This window comes from Tachypleus tridentatus, chromosome 10 (genome assembly GCF_004210375.1).
Source record: "Tachypleus tridentatus isolate NWPU-2018 chromosome 10, ASM421037v1, whole genome shotgun sequence".
Taxonomy (NCBI): Eukaryota; Metazoa; Arthropoda; class Merostomata; order Xiphosura; family Limulidae; genus Tachypleus; species Tachypleus tridentatus.
Window position 1 is genome coordinate 36,152,367 of NC_134834.1, and position 16,374 is coordinate 36,168,740.

A 16,374-nucleotide genomic window follows, 5' to 3' on the forward strand; every position below is an offset into this window, starting at 1 on the left:
TTTTCAAGTTTAAAAAAATATCTCACTTACTCTGTATATCACCTGAACGACCACAGAATAACATTGTTACAACAGTATCACTCTAGATAAGAGAAATATTATCCACCTGAGAATAACAAATAACAAAGTATGCTAGAACGAAATTAATTTAACGGCATTCTCAACTATATGTTATGTTAAATCTACATATCTACAGCACAAAGAATAAATTCAAACTAAATATTATAATACCACAAGAATATGTAAACATAAAGTGTATTTATATGCTCTACAAAAATAGGTTAATTATAATAGGTTATTTTATTCGGAAAAAAGGGGGGATAAGGTGTGATTTTATATAAGTTCAATATTATCTTGGGGGAGGGTTAATGGAAAAAGGCCTTTTGATTTCTTCCTGCTGAATATTACATAACGAGAGAAAACAACATTTAAGACAATTTTCTACATAATGGTTGACTTACAGAATTAGTTGCCATTGTAATAGCGGTGATCAGTGCTTCAAAAGGAAGATCTATTATTTCCTGAAATATAAGGTGTGAGTCTAAATTTCTACTTCTCCATGGGCCCCGGCATGGCTGAGCGCGTTAAGGCATGCGCACGTAATCTGAGGGTCGCGGATCCGAATCCGAGTCGCGCTAAACATGCTCGCCCTCCCAGACGTGGGGGCGTTATTATGTGACGGTCAATCCCACTTTTCGTTGGTAAAAGAGTAGCCCAAGAGCTGGCGGTGGGTGGTGATGACTAGTTGCCTTCCCTCTAGTCTTACACTGCAAAATTAGGGACGGCTAGCACAGATAGCCCTAGAGTAGCTTTGTGCGAAAATTCAAAACAAACAAACAAACTTCTCAATGATGTGTGTGAAGGAATCAGTTGTTGCTTGTATGTTATGTTAGCGCTGATGCTGTAGATTTAATTTCATTGTTGTGGTTAAACACAGCACTACAAAGTGCGGTGTCTGTGCTCTGTTCAACACGTAGATTTACTATTGAACCAATGGGGACACTTCAAATCAACCTCTGAAACTTTCTTTCTATTTGGCCTTCATAATCTTCGATGATTTAGGTTAAAATCAGAATTGCCAAACTAAGCGTAAACCCCAATTTGTAGAGGGAAATTGATACAATGTAGGAAATATGAATGGGAGAAGAAATGATAAAGAAGGCTAATGTCAAAAATGGAGGATATTTTATTTTCTCTTTAGCATTCTTCCACATTTTCCATAGTGCTCTCATGACATTTTAAAAGATTAATTCAACTTTCTAATAATGATAGACTACTTCACTTTTAAGTCGTACGTGTCATTTCCCGTTAAGCCCTACCTTATGCTCTACCCGCTTTATCATCCAAGAGTAAACATAATAAGTGTAATGATTACAGTAGGTAATGTGTAATATGCTTTTGTTTTTGTATGGACTTGATTCACAAAAAATAATTTTATTAAAAATCTGTATCACCTTATATATTATTATTAACAACAATAATAATGATATTTGTCTTAATCACTATACACTCAAACTGAAACAACAAATCAACTATGCATATCTGGGTCTGTTGCATAATTGGTAAAATGTCTGTTAATTACAATTGTTTGCTTATTTTTTCAGTATTTCTTCAACTTATTATGAATTAATAAGGAATTCCAAAATTTATTAAAAGCTAAACCGAATAGTCAGTTATATGAGTGTGTAATTCTCCGTTTCTTGTACGGGTGTTTTATATATGAAAGAGGGGCTGGTTCACCATCAGAGGAATTTCAGAGTGGTTGGCAACCCTTGTTACATTTTTTGAGTTGTAGATGTAATTAGTAAACACTTTTAGTAGACAACTATAGTGAGCTTTATTAAGTTTATGTAACGCAATTTTTACTGGTACTAATTTTACTTTATCGCCAGTAGGGGAATTCTCAGGATAGCATTTGACTCCAGTGAGCATTGTATTGGGAGCTTGTATGAGTTTTATGTTGATATTAGTTACATATAATATAGATTAATAGGTTTAAAATATTTTTATTACATTTATTTCATGCTGTTCATTTAACGATTTATTTAAACTTTTGGTAATTAAGGTAATTAAAGTTTTAAAACGCGTTAAGGGATATAAAATATCAAACAAACGTTTGAAGCAATGATGGTAAGTTCGTATTATATTTTGAGCGTTATTGATGTCAGTATATTAATTATAGTTTATATTGTTACTAATATTATGAATATGAGCCTTACTAACGTTTAATTCGTCTTTAAATTCAACATATGGCTAAGGCCAAAGTAGATTACTACCAAGCCTGGTTCTAGATATATGTAAATTATGATTTGTCAGTAAAATATTACTAGTTAATTATCACTGTACTGAAAATTGTATGATATTTTATGATGTATGTGCCATTGTCAATTTAGTGTCGTAGATACATTAAACTGTAAACCCTCCTCAGCACATCTGCAGTTTACATAGATCCCAGTGATTTTCTCAGTTGTATTTAATCATTACAAATTTTTATTTATTCATGTAATTGTCAAGCACGAGCCCTAGATCAATATAACATTTCTGTTTTTGTCATATTGATCATATAGCCATAATCTAATATTTATTTTGGGTTCACTTGAACTGCATATTGTCATTGATCATCATTATACATGCAGTTTGCCCTCCAGCATATGAACTGAGTTTTTAAATATTCATTTCTCCATGTGGGCTATTCTAGAGAATAATTTATCAAAGTAGTACAGTGTTGTGTCATTTGTTTGCTTATAACATTACTGTGGTAAGCAAGTATGTGCATCTCATTCTTGAACAATTTTTTTCTGTGATGACTGCCTACAATGCTCTATTTATTGAAACCATGTTGACAGTTGTTCATAACCTGCTTATTGCTGGGGTCTAGTTCAACTCAACTTAACTCACAACATGCACTTTCAGTTTTCTTTGAGTTGAATTTTTGCAGTATTGTGATAATCTCCACATATTTGTTGATAATGACTTGAATATAGGAATATAATAAAACTTTGACATTTTTTTGACACACTGTATAAAGAATGGGCCAATACATTTGTACACTGAGAATAATGTCATTTTGTAATTTATTGATCTGTCAAAATATTTCCTCTAGAATATATATATATATATTGTTATATTATTCGCCCTAATAAAAAATTGTAATGCAATATATTTTTGTAATTTCACTTATCTTACTACATTGGTAATTTTGTGCTGGGATCTAGTTGTTTTCAGTTTGTTTTCTGCAATTAGTATTTATCTCTACACATGTACAATATTTTTTGTACATTTTATGATAATTGTTATTCTCTTCCCCTGAAAGTATAGCATGTGTATGTATGTATATGTGTGTGTGTGTGTGTGTGTATGTATGTGTGTATGTATGTATGTATGTATATATCCTTGTGCTATACAAGTTCACAGGTAGTACCTTCCATTTCCAAGATCATTCATGTTTTCTAATGCTATATTTTTTTATTGCTCTCATTTGAACAGGAAAAAGTGTAATACAGTGCAAATGCCTTTCATTAAAAAAGTAAATACCAGCCAAAGGAGCTTTAGAGTTTTTCGTAAGAAAGGCTTAGTTGCAGGATGTGTGGCTTTTCTTATTGGGTGAGTTTTTGTTTGATATTCTACCTACAGTATCTTTTTTATCTTATTTAGTAACCTAGTTTCTTTTTGTTTTATTTTATTTATTGTTTCTTTTATATACATCCATTATTTATAATTTTCATTCTGAGTATCACATATACAAATGCAAATTCAATTATTTTATGTGGATCTTATATCAGTATTGCACTTTGTTGTAAATGCTTGTCAAGTGAAATTGTTTCTGTGAGATTTAGCTTGCACGCTGACTTTTGTTTGTTTTTAACCCTTAAAGGCAACTATTAATTGATGTTTCTATCTACATCATTTCTACTGTTTAAGGGTTAAATGCAAAACTACAGAATGGATTATAGCTGTTCCTACTGTGTGTATCAAACTCCAAGCTAGCATAAAAGCTCTGAAACTTATCTCTGATCCATTACATTTCTATGGTCATTTTGGTTCCTAGATGCTTCCTTTTCAACTCTTGAGGTTTGCTGTATCCATCAGCAGCAGCATACTTATAAAAATCATAAACAAGACCTGAGCCATGAGGTACCCCCACTTATGATATTTATCCAGTTTGATTGAATTTATAAAAACCCACTGCCTTTTCCCCTCCAGCCACTTTTGTAAGACTTTTATGTGACTCCTTGTTATATGCTTTCTGAAAATTTAAATACACTTATTGTATATTTCTATCCTCATCAGTGTAAGCAGTTACTTCAAAGAATGCCAGAAGAATAGTAAGGCAAGATTTCTTCCCTAATGAAACCATTTTTACTACACTGCACAACAATTTTTTTGAAAAGTTTTGCTTCTTGAAAAGTTTTTGCTGATTGTGACAGGTACCTGGTGGGTATGCACAAATACAGTTTTTATTTTGCTTCATCACGTAGGAACTCTAAGAAATAGACAGTTAACTGTTTACCAGCAATAACGTATTTAATGGCATTTATGTTTCTGATGAGCTTTTAAGTTCAACATAATTAAAAGTGTTTTGCTCCTGATTTTAGTTTGTATTCAATGTCCGGTGCATCACGTTGCAGTATCCAACAGTAGTCGGCAAGCATTGATGGATTCCAATTGTCCTGATATCGTTTTTTCATTGTAGCAATGTCCTGACAAAATTGAAGATTTCGATGAAACAGTACGTGATGGGTAAATTTAAATGTGATTTTCGTGATCAGCAGCCAAAAATCTATAAGGAACACCCAACAGTGTTCAAGAAGCAAAAACTTTGTTGTGCAGTGCTATCAAACAAAATTTTTAACTTTGATAAAATGTGCTTCATAAATTAATTTAACATTCTTTCCAAAACTTCACCACTGATGTAAAACTGATAAGCATACAGTTACCTCGACAATTTTTATCATGGTTCTTAAAAAATAAGAGGGTTGTTATCAAACTTCTAATCCTCTACCTCTTGGCCAATACTTAAGGACTTGTGTGGCTCTCATATTCAGTCATTAACTTCCATCAAGCTCTTACCTGGTTCATGAGCTTTGTCTTTCTTTAAACTTCCCAATATTTACTCAAGCTCAGAATTAATGTGATTATCTTGTTTATCAGTTATGTTTTTTTTTGCAACTGTTCAGGATGAGGAATACTTTTTAAACTTCATTAATAAAACTGAAGGAAAAAACTTAAAATTAATAGCCGAACTATTTCATAATCTTGAAAAATGAGCTTTTCATTTTTCCTTCAAAGGCTTTACTTCCATTCTAATGTTTTGCTTACTCTGAATGTATTGAAAGAAATCATTATTGTTAATTTTTCATTTTCAGCCAGTAATTTTTTTTTTCATATTTCATTTTTGATTGCCTAATATCCTGTATGTCCAGCACTCTTGATCTTGCATAATTCTTCTTAGTCCCCCAAATTCAAATTTTTAAAATTCTAATGTTTTTATTTATTAACCATATTGCAGCAGGTCAAATTCCATTTCATTGCATTTGTTGACTTGTATTCAAAATTTTATTGAACTACTATTTCATGAATTCCCTTTGGTGTGGATTCCTATACATGGTGAGGGGACCTCCCAGGGAAGGTTCTGTTCTTTCAGTTTACCTCCTCTGGGATCTAAACATCCACCCACATGTTTGCTGTGAGTGGCGACCTGTAAAAGGGAGGAAAGGATCCTGGTAGTTGAGGGGTCCAACCCTAACACACCACTTTGGCCTTGAACTCTTATAGATGAGTGGCCTTGAGGTGGTCCCCCTTGTGTCAGTCAGCTGGTCCATTTTGGCTAGGGTCAACCAAGTACCAGTGTTGGATGTTCTCAACACGTTGTGGACATTGTATTTGATGCTGGTATTTGGGTATAGTGCTCACAAAACTGTAGCATTGCTGCAGTGTCCTTGTTTGACATTGTAGTGCATCCCTTCATAAGACTCCATTGTGGGTGGAGTCAGTGGGCACCAAAATATTCCTTTTTTTTTTTATTATGGATTCTCCAAATAAAAATTTAAATAGTGAAAAAACAGTCCATAGGTAAACGACCACATCTTGAATATTCTGAGCAGCAATCTTCAACATCTGTAACACCTGTTGTACCTCATTTTCTTATCCTACATTCTCTTTAAGACAAACCTTTAGGGCAAATGTCTCCCTTTTTCATTCAGGAGAGACTGGAGGGACTTGCTGGCTCTCCAAAGTCAGTAAAGAAGCTTTGATCTGGTGAAATATTGGTGGAAACACCCACATCTCGACACAGTGAACTTCTCTTGCATTCAAATGTGATTGGGAATATACCTATTGAGGTTACACCTCATGCTACTTTGAATTTATCACAAGGAGTTATTGTTGAGAGGGATTTGAAGAACATCGCCAAGTCAGAGATTTTCACTGGTTTCTCCACTCGAGGAGTTTCTGCAGTGAGGTGTATCTCCACTCGCAAAGGTGGAATTATGATGTTGACCAGTATCCTTATTCTGACATTTACATCAGCACATCCACCTACCACCATCAAGGCAGGTTATCTTAATTGCAGGGCATGGCTGTACATTCCAAACTCTCTCTGATGTTTCCAGTTTCAGTGGTTTGATCACTCAAAGATGTCATGTCGTGGTTCCTTGATGTGTGCTCATTGAAGTGGCAAGGACCATGATGCCTGTGAGTGGGAAATAGACCCTCACTGTGTCAGTTGCAATGGCTCTTACCTGTCCTACTTTTGTTCTTGCTCTAAAGGGTTGGAAGAAAAAAGAGGTGCAGTGTTGAAAGATGATTCATAACATTACTTATCCTGAGGCTCGAAAGTTGCTGTTCACCACTTCATCTCAGACGTATGCTGCTGCACTTCATTCCACTACTACAGTGGGAGTGCAGACAGATCTCTGTGTGCCTCCAGAAGAATCATTCTCAAAACAAATGAAAAGTCTTTTGACCTCCATCATTAAAAAAGTTGATGAATCAACTTCAACACCCATCTCTGTCCCTTACATACATTCCAACAAATCCCAAGATCCACTTCCTTTGGTTCTGGGTACAAGCATTTCCTTGGATACATCTTCTTCTCCTACCCCAAGATGCAAAACAATCATTTGTTCCCATCCTCAGTCACTGGAATCCCCTTCCAACAGTAAAGACCTGACCAGTCGACCCAGGACAAGATCCATGGAGATCAATAGACCTCCCTCGAATAAAGACAGTGAAAAAAAAAAGACGTGATCATAAACAGAAGGGTTCTCCACCCAATCAGCCTACACATAAATAAAAATGGCCACCTTGATACAATGGAACTGTCGAGGTTTACATTCTAATCTGGATGACATCAAAACACTGATTGCTTCCTACCACCCTGTATGTCTTTCCTTACAGGAAACATTTCTGAAACCTACCAATACAATCTCCTTTTGGCAGTTTTCTTTGTACAGAAATGACAGGCTTTGTGATGGACGAGTGCATGGATGGGTGGCGTTGTTGGTTGATCAGCATGTGCCCACCCTGTCTTAGCCATCTGTATTTCCTTGAGTCATACCATCACTGTTCATTCTTTCTGCCTGTTGCCTGGAGAGCCCTATGATCAACCAGATTTTGGTGCTATCAATGAACAGTTCTGTCTCCCTTTTTAATCCTGGGGGACTTTAATGAACATCATCCCCTCTGGGGAAGTGCTGATATTGATAGGAGAGGTTGCTCCATGGAGCGTATGCTCTCTGATCACAACTTTTCTCTTTACAGTACTGGTTCTTCTACTTATTTTTATGCACCTAGTCAGTTCTTTACTGCTCTCAATCTCTCAATTTGCTCCCCTTCACTATTCTCCCATTTTTCATGGAGGGTTGGCAATAATCCATGATGCAGTGATTATTTACCTATAATTTTGAGAAAGACTGGCTGTGGTTGATGTTACATGACCCGCAAGCCCCAGTGGAAGCTGGATCATGCAAACTAGCTCTCTTTCACTGCTCTCACAGAACTTGATCCTGCCATCATCTGTAAGCCATCAATAGACGACTGTGTGGCAGCAGTAACTGACTGTATTGTGCAAGCAGATTCTCAATGTATTCCTTAAACCTCGACACATTTTCCACTATATCATCATCCTTGGTGGAGTCCTGCCTTCCACATGGCACAAAAGGATTAAAAAACGGGCCTGGGATGTTTTCCGTAGATATCCCACACTCTCGAACTGCAGGCCTGTGCACATGCTTGATGGGTAAGACGTCAAAGCCAGAAAGGATTTTGGATTAAGTTCACAACCAGCATATCTTCTACCACTAGTTCCAAAGTCATATGGGACAAGATTTGTAAGGTCAGTGAGCAGTATAATTCTGTCCCCCTCTCGATCTTGCTCTCTGATGGGCCAGGAAATAGCTGATATGTGGAGCATCACCAGTACTCTAGGTGAAAGCTTTTGCTGGGTATCTAGCACTTCTTTTTCCTCCACCTTTTTGGCTGTCAAAACTTTGGCAGAGCGATCACCTCTTTCCTTTCAAGCTGATTGTTTCTACGACTATAATTATCCTTTTACATTGGTGGAACTCAAATTGGCAATACATCAGTTGGACCTGTTGAAGTATGCTATGAAATGCTGTGCCACTTATTTCCTGCTTCTCTTGCTTTTCTTCTGAATGTTCATAACTGAATCTGGCAGGATAATGTTTTCCTGATGCCTGGTACCAGGCTGTTGTCTTACCTTTCTCTCTAAGCCTGGGAAGGATCCCCAAGATTTCTAAAAATTACCATCCAATTGCTTTGACGAGCTGTCTCTGTAAGACCTTAGAGAGGATAATTAATGCTCATCTTGTTTGGTTCCTTGAATCAAACAACGTCCTCTCGCCCACCCAGTGTGGGTTCCAATGACAGCACTCTACCGTATTCTACTTGAAACGTCAATTAGAGAAGCCTTTCTCAAATGACAACATCTTGTATCAATATTTTTTAACATTGAGAAGGCTTGTGATACAACATAGAGGTATGGCATTTTGCAAGACCTCCATATATAAGCGTTATGTGGCCATTTGCGCATTTTTATTAAAAATTGTTTAATGGACAGGATATTCCAAGTTCATGTGGATTTGACGCTTTCCCCGTTCTTTTCTACAGGAACTTTGAGTCCCTCAGGGCTGTTTTGAGTGTCACACTTTTCAGTATAAAGATTAATGCCATCACTGAACAACTTGCTCTCACTATTGCAAATGGGCTCTATGTCAACAACTTTCTCATCTCATGTCATTCGTTAAATATGAGGTACATTGAGCAGCAACTACAGGCTGCCCTCAGTCATCTACTGAGTGGACCACAGCAAATGGCTTTAACTACTCTCTCTCTAAAACCATTTGCATGCACTTTTGCTGCCAGTGAGGTATTCACCCTGATCCTGAATTCCATAATGGTGAAGTTTTGCTACCTGTGGTCTCTGAGACAAAGTTTTTGGGGCTTATCTTTGACTGTAAGCTGATCTTTATACCACACATCAAGTATTTATGGGTCAGATGTACAAGAGCACTGAACATCCTCCATGGCCTCTCTTACACCACTTGGGGAGCAGATTGATGTTCTATGCTAAAGATATATCATGCTCTTATTTGATCAAAACTCGACTATGGATCACTGGTTTATGGCTCTGCTAGAACCTCGGCCTTAAAAATGCTAGACACCATTCATCATCAAGGACTTCAGCTCTGCACTGGGCTTTTCACACGTCCCCAATTCAGATCTTATACATAGTTTCATGCACTTCCTTTCCACCTCTGCCATTTGCAACTCTCTGCTATGTGCTTCGAAACTTTGTTCCTTACCAAAGTCTTCACCTGGGGTTGTACTCTTGTTCCTTGGTGGGCCATGCTTTTTCTAAACAGATGATCTACCATTGCTCCTTTTGACCTTTGTATCTAGGTGCAGTTGGATGAATTGGGTCTGTCCTTGGATAATATTGCTGTATCCGCTAGTCAGCCCATCCCACCATGGCTTATTACAGTCCCCAAATATGACCTATCTTTAAGTCATCTGAGAAAAGCAGATATTCCCGAGTGGAAATACTGTCTGTTATTTGCTGAAAATCCTTTGAACCATCCTTCCATTCCTATTAGTACAGATGATTTGAAATCAGGTGACTCTGTAGGCTCTGCCATGGTTTGTTATGGTTTGGTGGTGGCGCACAGAATCTCCTCTACAGTTTCTGTGTTCACTGCTGAACTTTATGCCATTTCTCTTGCCCTGGATCACATAGAAGTTAAGCAGTACTCAAATAGCACTATTTATACTGCTTTGCTTAGTTCTCTACTGGCCCTGGAATCGCTTCACATTAGTTCTCACCTTGTTCTTGCCGATATTCAAAACAGACTGGCTAATTTCTCTTTAGCATCTACTTCTATCTAGTTTTTCTGGATACTGGGCCACATTGGTATTCATGGAATGACCTCTCTGACATAGTAGCTAAATCTGTTTGCTCTGGCACTATCACTGCTGTGCCTGTTCCATACATGGACTATGGTACTATGTTCAAGGCTTGGCTCCATGCAAATTGGCAGTCAACTTGGAATGAGCAACATGAAAACAAGCTTTTCCAAATAAAGCCCTATATTGAACTTTGGCCGTCTTGCTTCTGTAAGAATCAGAAAGAGGAAGTTGTTCTAACTGGACTACGCATTGGTCACAGTTTTTTAACTCATCATTTTCTTTTATCTGGGACTCATGCACTAATGTGTTCTCTGTGTAACACTTGGGTCAGAATAAGCCACATTTTACTGTCTTGCTATCATTACGACTCTCAGCAATGGCTCCATTTTAAACGTTTTGTCCCAAGGATTATCTGTAATGTTAGACAGTGTTATTGATGATGGTGATACTGTCCACCTTAAATGTTTTTAGTTTTTCAAAGGCCATTCATCTTTTCAATGCTATTTAAGTTTTTTTAATTTATACATTAAATCTTTTTTCATGTGATTCCATTTTAAGAATCAAAGTACATCTAGTTCAGTTTGAAATTAGAAAATGGCAGGAACATCAAATAACTCTAAACCAGGACTGGAAAGGCCAACATCAGGTGACTAACATTGCTGTTTGAACTACTTGTTAATCATCCTGGCAAGTTATAACATTATGTAACAACATTTCTACTTTTTCTTGCTCCTTGGCAGAAAGTGTTATTTTACAATTGCTTATGCCTAAAGTAAATGGAAAAGACCTGTTTTTCTCTTCAAACTTTGCTTTTGTGATCTGGGTAATGAAATTTTCAAATCAACCCATTTTCCAGAACATTCCAGGTAGACTCAGTGTCGAGTAGCTGATAGAGAATTTTCTCAAACTTACAAGATTTTCAAGAACTTTCTAGGATGTTGTAGAACTTTCCATGGTTATATACATATATACAGGGGCTCACTGCTCACCACTTCAGTTTAGTTCTAGTTGCCTAAGTGAACACATAGACCTATCTGATTTTATCAGAGATGGCATCAAGAAACTGCATGCATTCTGCTGTGTATGTGGTCAATTTACAATTTATTTTACCTGCAAGCACTGCAAAAAAACTCCAGAAGGTGAGACGGACAATTTTTGCTTGCTTGAATAGTAATATTTTATATTATAAAAATTTTAGACCTTCTAAAATTTGATTAACCTCAAAGAGCAATACAAAAGTGTCAAGATATTGCTAGAAGCCTTTGAGTATGATAAGTATGACTGGTAGGTTATCAGATAATTCAAAATGGTGGCATTCCTGATGAGTCTTCAAAGATGCTTTACCAAGTTTTCCTGTTATCTTTGCTTTCGGGACAGCAGTGATATTGCAGTGCACTACAACAGGAAGCACTGGCCACAGCAGACCAAGTTCTCTGTGGGGAGGCACAATGTCAACTGTGAGCCACTAACAGACCTTCAGAAGGTGTTGTTCCCACTATTGTGCATAAAAATTGGGTCTTATGAAACAATTTGTCACAGCTCTTGATAAAGAGTCTGCAGCCTTCAAGTACCTTCAAGTCTTCTTCCCTAAGCTATCTGGGGCAAAGGTCAAAGCTGTGTCTTCATTGAACCACAAATAAAGAAGATCCTAGAGTGCACAGAATTTCCCAAGAAGCTCAGTAGGAAGGGAGAAAAGAGCTTTGGGTAGCTTTATTGTAGTGGTTCAGGGCTTCTTGGGCAATCATAAGGCTGAAAATTATGTGGAACTGGTTGAGGCCATGGTTAAGAACTACGGCAAAATAGGCTGTATAATGCCCCTGAAAGTCCATATCCTAGACACTCATCTTGATAAATTCAAGAACATGGGAGCATACTCGAAGGAGCAAGGTGAGCACTTTCACCAAGATATACTGGACTTTGAACGCCGCTACAAAGGACCATATAATGAAAACATGATGGGAGTCTATATTTGGGGGCTAGTACGCGAAAGTGGTTTATGTTGCAGTCGCAAATTTAAAAAAAAACTGCTCACTTCTAAACATTTTTGTTCATTTTTGTATAACTTCAATATAAATACATGTAAATCTTGATTCACATGTTGTTTTATTCAGATCTTATGTAAATGAAAATGTGCAAATTTGCCTGTTTTTACATAGAAAATAGGTTAATTTCTAAATTTTATTATCCAGGTCACAAAAGCATAGTTTGAAGGGAATAATGGCCATTTTCTGTACTTTTACAACATAAGCAATTAAAAAATAACACATACTATCCACGAACAAAATTTGTGTTACATAGTTTAATTATTAAAATTTTGCTACAAGTCTTTTAAAACTTGTATTACTTTACTTTCTGAAAACAGCCATAATGTTAAATAACTCAACCAGGACTGGAAAGGCCAACTTCAAGTGACTAATGCTATTTTTTGAACCTACCAGTTTGTCATCCTGGCAAGTTATAATAATTAGTTATGCTACAGAAAGTCCTTTACAACTTGTATTGCTGTAGTATTTCTCTTACTGCTTAAATTGGATTTAATGCTATTTATGTTTTTAATTCAAAAATTAAATTTTGTTTTGTTTTACCTTAATTTCCTTTTATGAATTTTAATAAGTTGACTATAATTTTAACTTTTACCACATTTGATGCAAATAGCCTAGATACTTTGCACTATAAAACACCAAACCAACTAGCCAACCAATCTTTATTTACTGATCTATATTTAAGATAAGTTTAATAATTTATTTCTAAATAGTAACAATCAATGTACATTTTATAATGTATACTAATTGAAATGTGACTTTATATTACAAAATACTACTAGACCACTGACACACAGCCAAGACAGGGTTGCTATGCAAAGACTAAAGGTTAGTTTTGTGTTATTGGATACGATAATGTGTATTTGCTTCATATAAATGCAAGTTGTGTAAACCAGGTACAGCTGAAAGGTCAATATAACAAAAATAACAAATATGTATAAACATTTAACATTACAAGACTTAAGCTATTTAGTCTAAACATTTGTATTTTATATTATAATCTGTAGTCTTTTCAGAATGAACAAAGCATAATTTATATTTATTTTACAACTTTTTTATGGTGGTTACAAGGTTGATTTAAATCGAAAGACCCCATATAGTTAAAGTAAGATAAAATATGAAGTCTTACTGAAAACAAACGTGTGAAATGTATTTAGCAAGTTTTAGAGATTATGCAAATAATATTTGAGATTTCTGGGACAAAGAATAGCTTTAAATCATAACATGAAAATCACTTCACTCTCAGACTAGTAACAAAACAGACTCACAAACAAATCTTTAGTAAAAATACTTTATCAAGAAATCTTTTCCCTTGATTTTGTTATTGCTATGGGTTCTGACTATGGCTTGTTCTACTCCCTGTCAAGTGTTTTTGGTTGAATCTTATTGGCCAGAGTTGTTCCTTTGCAATTATTGTGCAAAAGGCTTGTTATTACTCCATATGTGTCCTGCTTTACCATGATTAGTCTTTTTTTCCCCAGATTCTGGCAGCCAAGGTAGGGGAAAGATCTTTCTTGCCAATCCATTTGCTCCTATCCTAATTGTTTGTTATGACCTGTCAGGATCCTTAAGTGATACATGGCTCGTAATAGCTCATTTCAAGTTGTTCATTCATTGAGATCCTTCTGTTTCCTGTAACTATTTTCTCCTTACCCTTATAAGGTGGCTTTTCAAATTAATTCACATGGCCAAAAATGGATTATCATTACAGAAGAGGAATCTTTTGATTGTCACATCTCACCAGATTCATTGTATTTGTCATTAGCCACCTGGTTGAATTGCCCTTTGAAAAACATTGATCAGACTGGTACATGAACTATTCCTTATACTTTCTTATATTATTACTTTCAAGTTCTGGTAGTGTCTTCTTAGTGTTTTTGACTACCTTCTTTAGCTGTTTTAACCAGAGGTGAGTATTTTACACAAATGTATACTCTTTTTATTTTCAGGGTTCCTTTATTTTTCACTGGATCCCACTCTGTGGCAAGTGTTGCCCAGGGGTCATTCCATGTCAACTCAGCGAGATTAGGGAAGGTCGGTTGCCTGACCATCTCAAAATTTCTTGAAACTTTGTAGGAATGATCTGTAGCATCTGAAACTGACATCTGCCAATTTTTTAGTTGAAATTCCAACATTTTCATAATTTTTTGCCCAATGGAAATTTTCATTAAATCACTTGCAAGTTGTAAATGGAACAAGATTCCACTTTCAGGTGTTTATATCTCTTGAAATATAAGTCCTAGTGTCTTCAAATTTTCAGATGTTCAGATGTTTCTGGTAATTGAAGAGATTGCAGCAAATGCTGGCAAACAAGTCTCAGTTTTTTGCCTATGACCTCGCATATCCAGGATTTGTTAAAAAATTGCAAATAAAGTGGATTTTCAAAAAATTAGGAAAAATGTGTCTCTAATACATAGGATCTATTTGATCAATTTTATTGTAGGAATAATATATGAGTTACATTACCAATGCTTAAAAAGCTGTAGTTCTGGAGTATAAAAGGGAGTTATGGTCAATCAAAATTGACATTGGTAAAAAAATTATTAATTTTCGAATGGTCAGATGGACCTCTTGAGTCATGGGAAGGTATGTGAAATTTATGGTAGTAAAGGATGGAAGTATAGTCTACTTGTGTGCCAAGTTTGAATATTCTTCCTTAATGCCTTCATGCTAAAGTTATACTGCTGACCCTACATATGCATCCACTCATTGTTGGGAGTATGGGGCCAGTGTTAAAAATATTTGTGTTTAGTCATAGAAAGAGACTATAATGATGTCATCAGGTTGTCTCAGCAACTTCAAGAAAAACCTTAGTTTGCTTATGCACACACTCTGGTGTAAAACAATATTTAACACACCCCATCTCAGTATGAACATGGATAGGGCTGATGTCATCCAACTTGCTGCAACTTGCTTACCACAGCGTGTTTTTGCTGACCCTTGCATTGTCATTGCTAGTGAAAGTATATAAAAGCCAGTCCAAATCCTGGTGGTTCATTCATTGTGTTTCACTCACCATGGCTGCACTTCCACCTTACTCTGTTGGTATGAAGTTGTCAAATGGAGAGCAGTGCCACAAAACAATTCACTGTTATACCTCAAAATTGACTCATCTACAAAATCTGAGACAAGAAGACGCAGACCTTCTTAAACACAGAACTTGCCTTGATCTGAAATGTTGGAAGTGCGATACAAGTATGCACGGACAATTCCAGTCACAAGAGACAACCACTCTTTCATTCCAGATGGAGGACGGCTCAAGATCACCCGAGTGTCTGGACAAGATGAAGTATTCTACTCCTCGAGTGCAGTGACAGCCTCAGCTACAAAGGCTAGTATGTAGCCTGCATTTATGATGGGAAGTGGTGGCTAGGGTTGGCATCTGAAACTCATCAGGAGCATGCAGACATAAAAATGAAGTTCATGCATCCCAGTGGTCCATCCATCATTCAAGTGGCCTTATCCTGAGGACATTTGTTGTGTTCCAATTGTTCATGTACTGTGCTGCATGGAACCACCAAGAACAACTCGCACAGGTCAGCAGTACACACTGGATCCCTCAATGATTAAAGTAATTCACGAATCATATGAAAAACTTTTGTTTAGTAACAAATGAACTTACAACTTTTTTATCTGTTCTGAGCTTGTTGTAAACATGAGTTAGTAAATGCTTTTGTATGATTAACAAATCTTTCTCAATAAAGGTCTCAAGTTGCTTCGTCTTCAATCAGTGAGTTGAATTATTTGATTAAATTGATTTATATATTTTAGCATGAAGACATTATGGAAGGATATTGAAACTTGGCACACAAGTAGACTATACTACCATCTTTTACTACTATAAATTTCATCAACCTACCCATGACTCAAAATGTCCATCTGGCCATTAGAAAATTAATACTTTTTT

General features: G+C 36.2%; 1 protein-coding gene across 3 annotated transcripts in view; it reads left to right on the forward strand.

The window, feature by feature from the left end:
- The first annotated feature begins 1,614 nt into the window (after positions 1-1,614).
- LOC143229055 (protein SERAC1-like) overlaps positions 1,615-16,374 on the forward strand; it is a 46,121-nt gene continuing 31,361 nt past the window's right edge. Inside the window, exons 1-2 of one of the 3 annotated variants that reach the window (XM_076460772.1) lie at positions 1,615-1,761; positions 3,487-3,603. In XM_076460772.1, the coding sequence (XP_076316887.1) occupies positions 3,509-3,603 (95 nt within the window). In that variant the 5' untranslated portion in view covers positions 1,615-1,761; positions 3,487-3,508. The other 2 variants (XM_076460771.1, XM_076460770.1) reach the window with 2 other exon arrangements.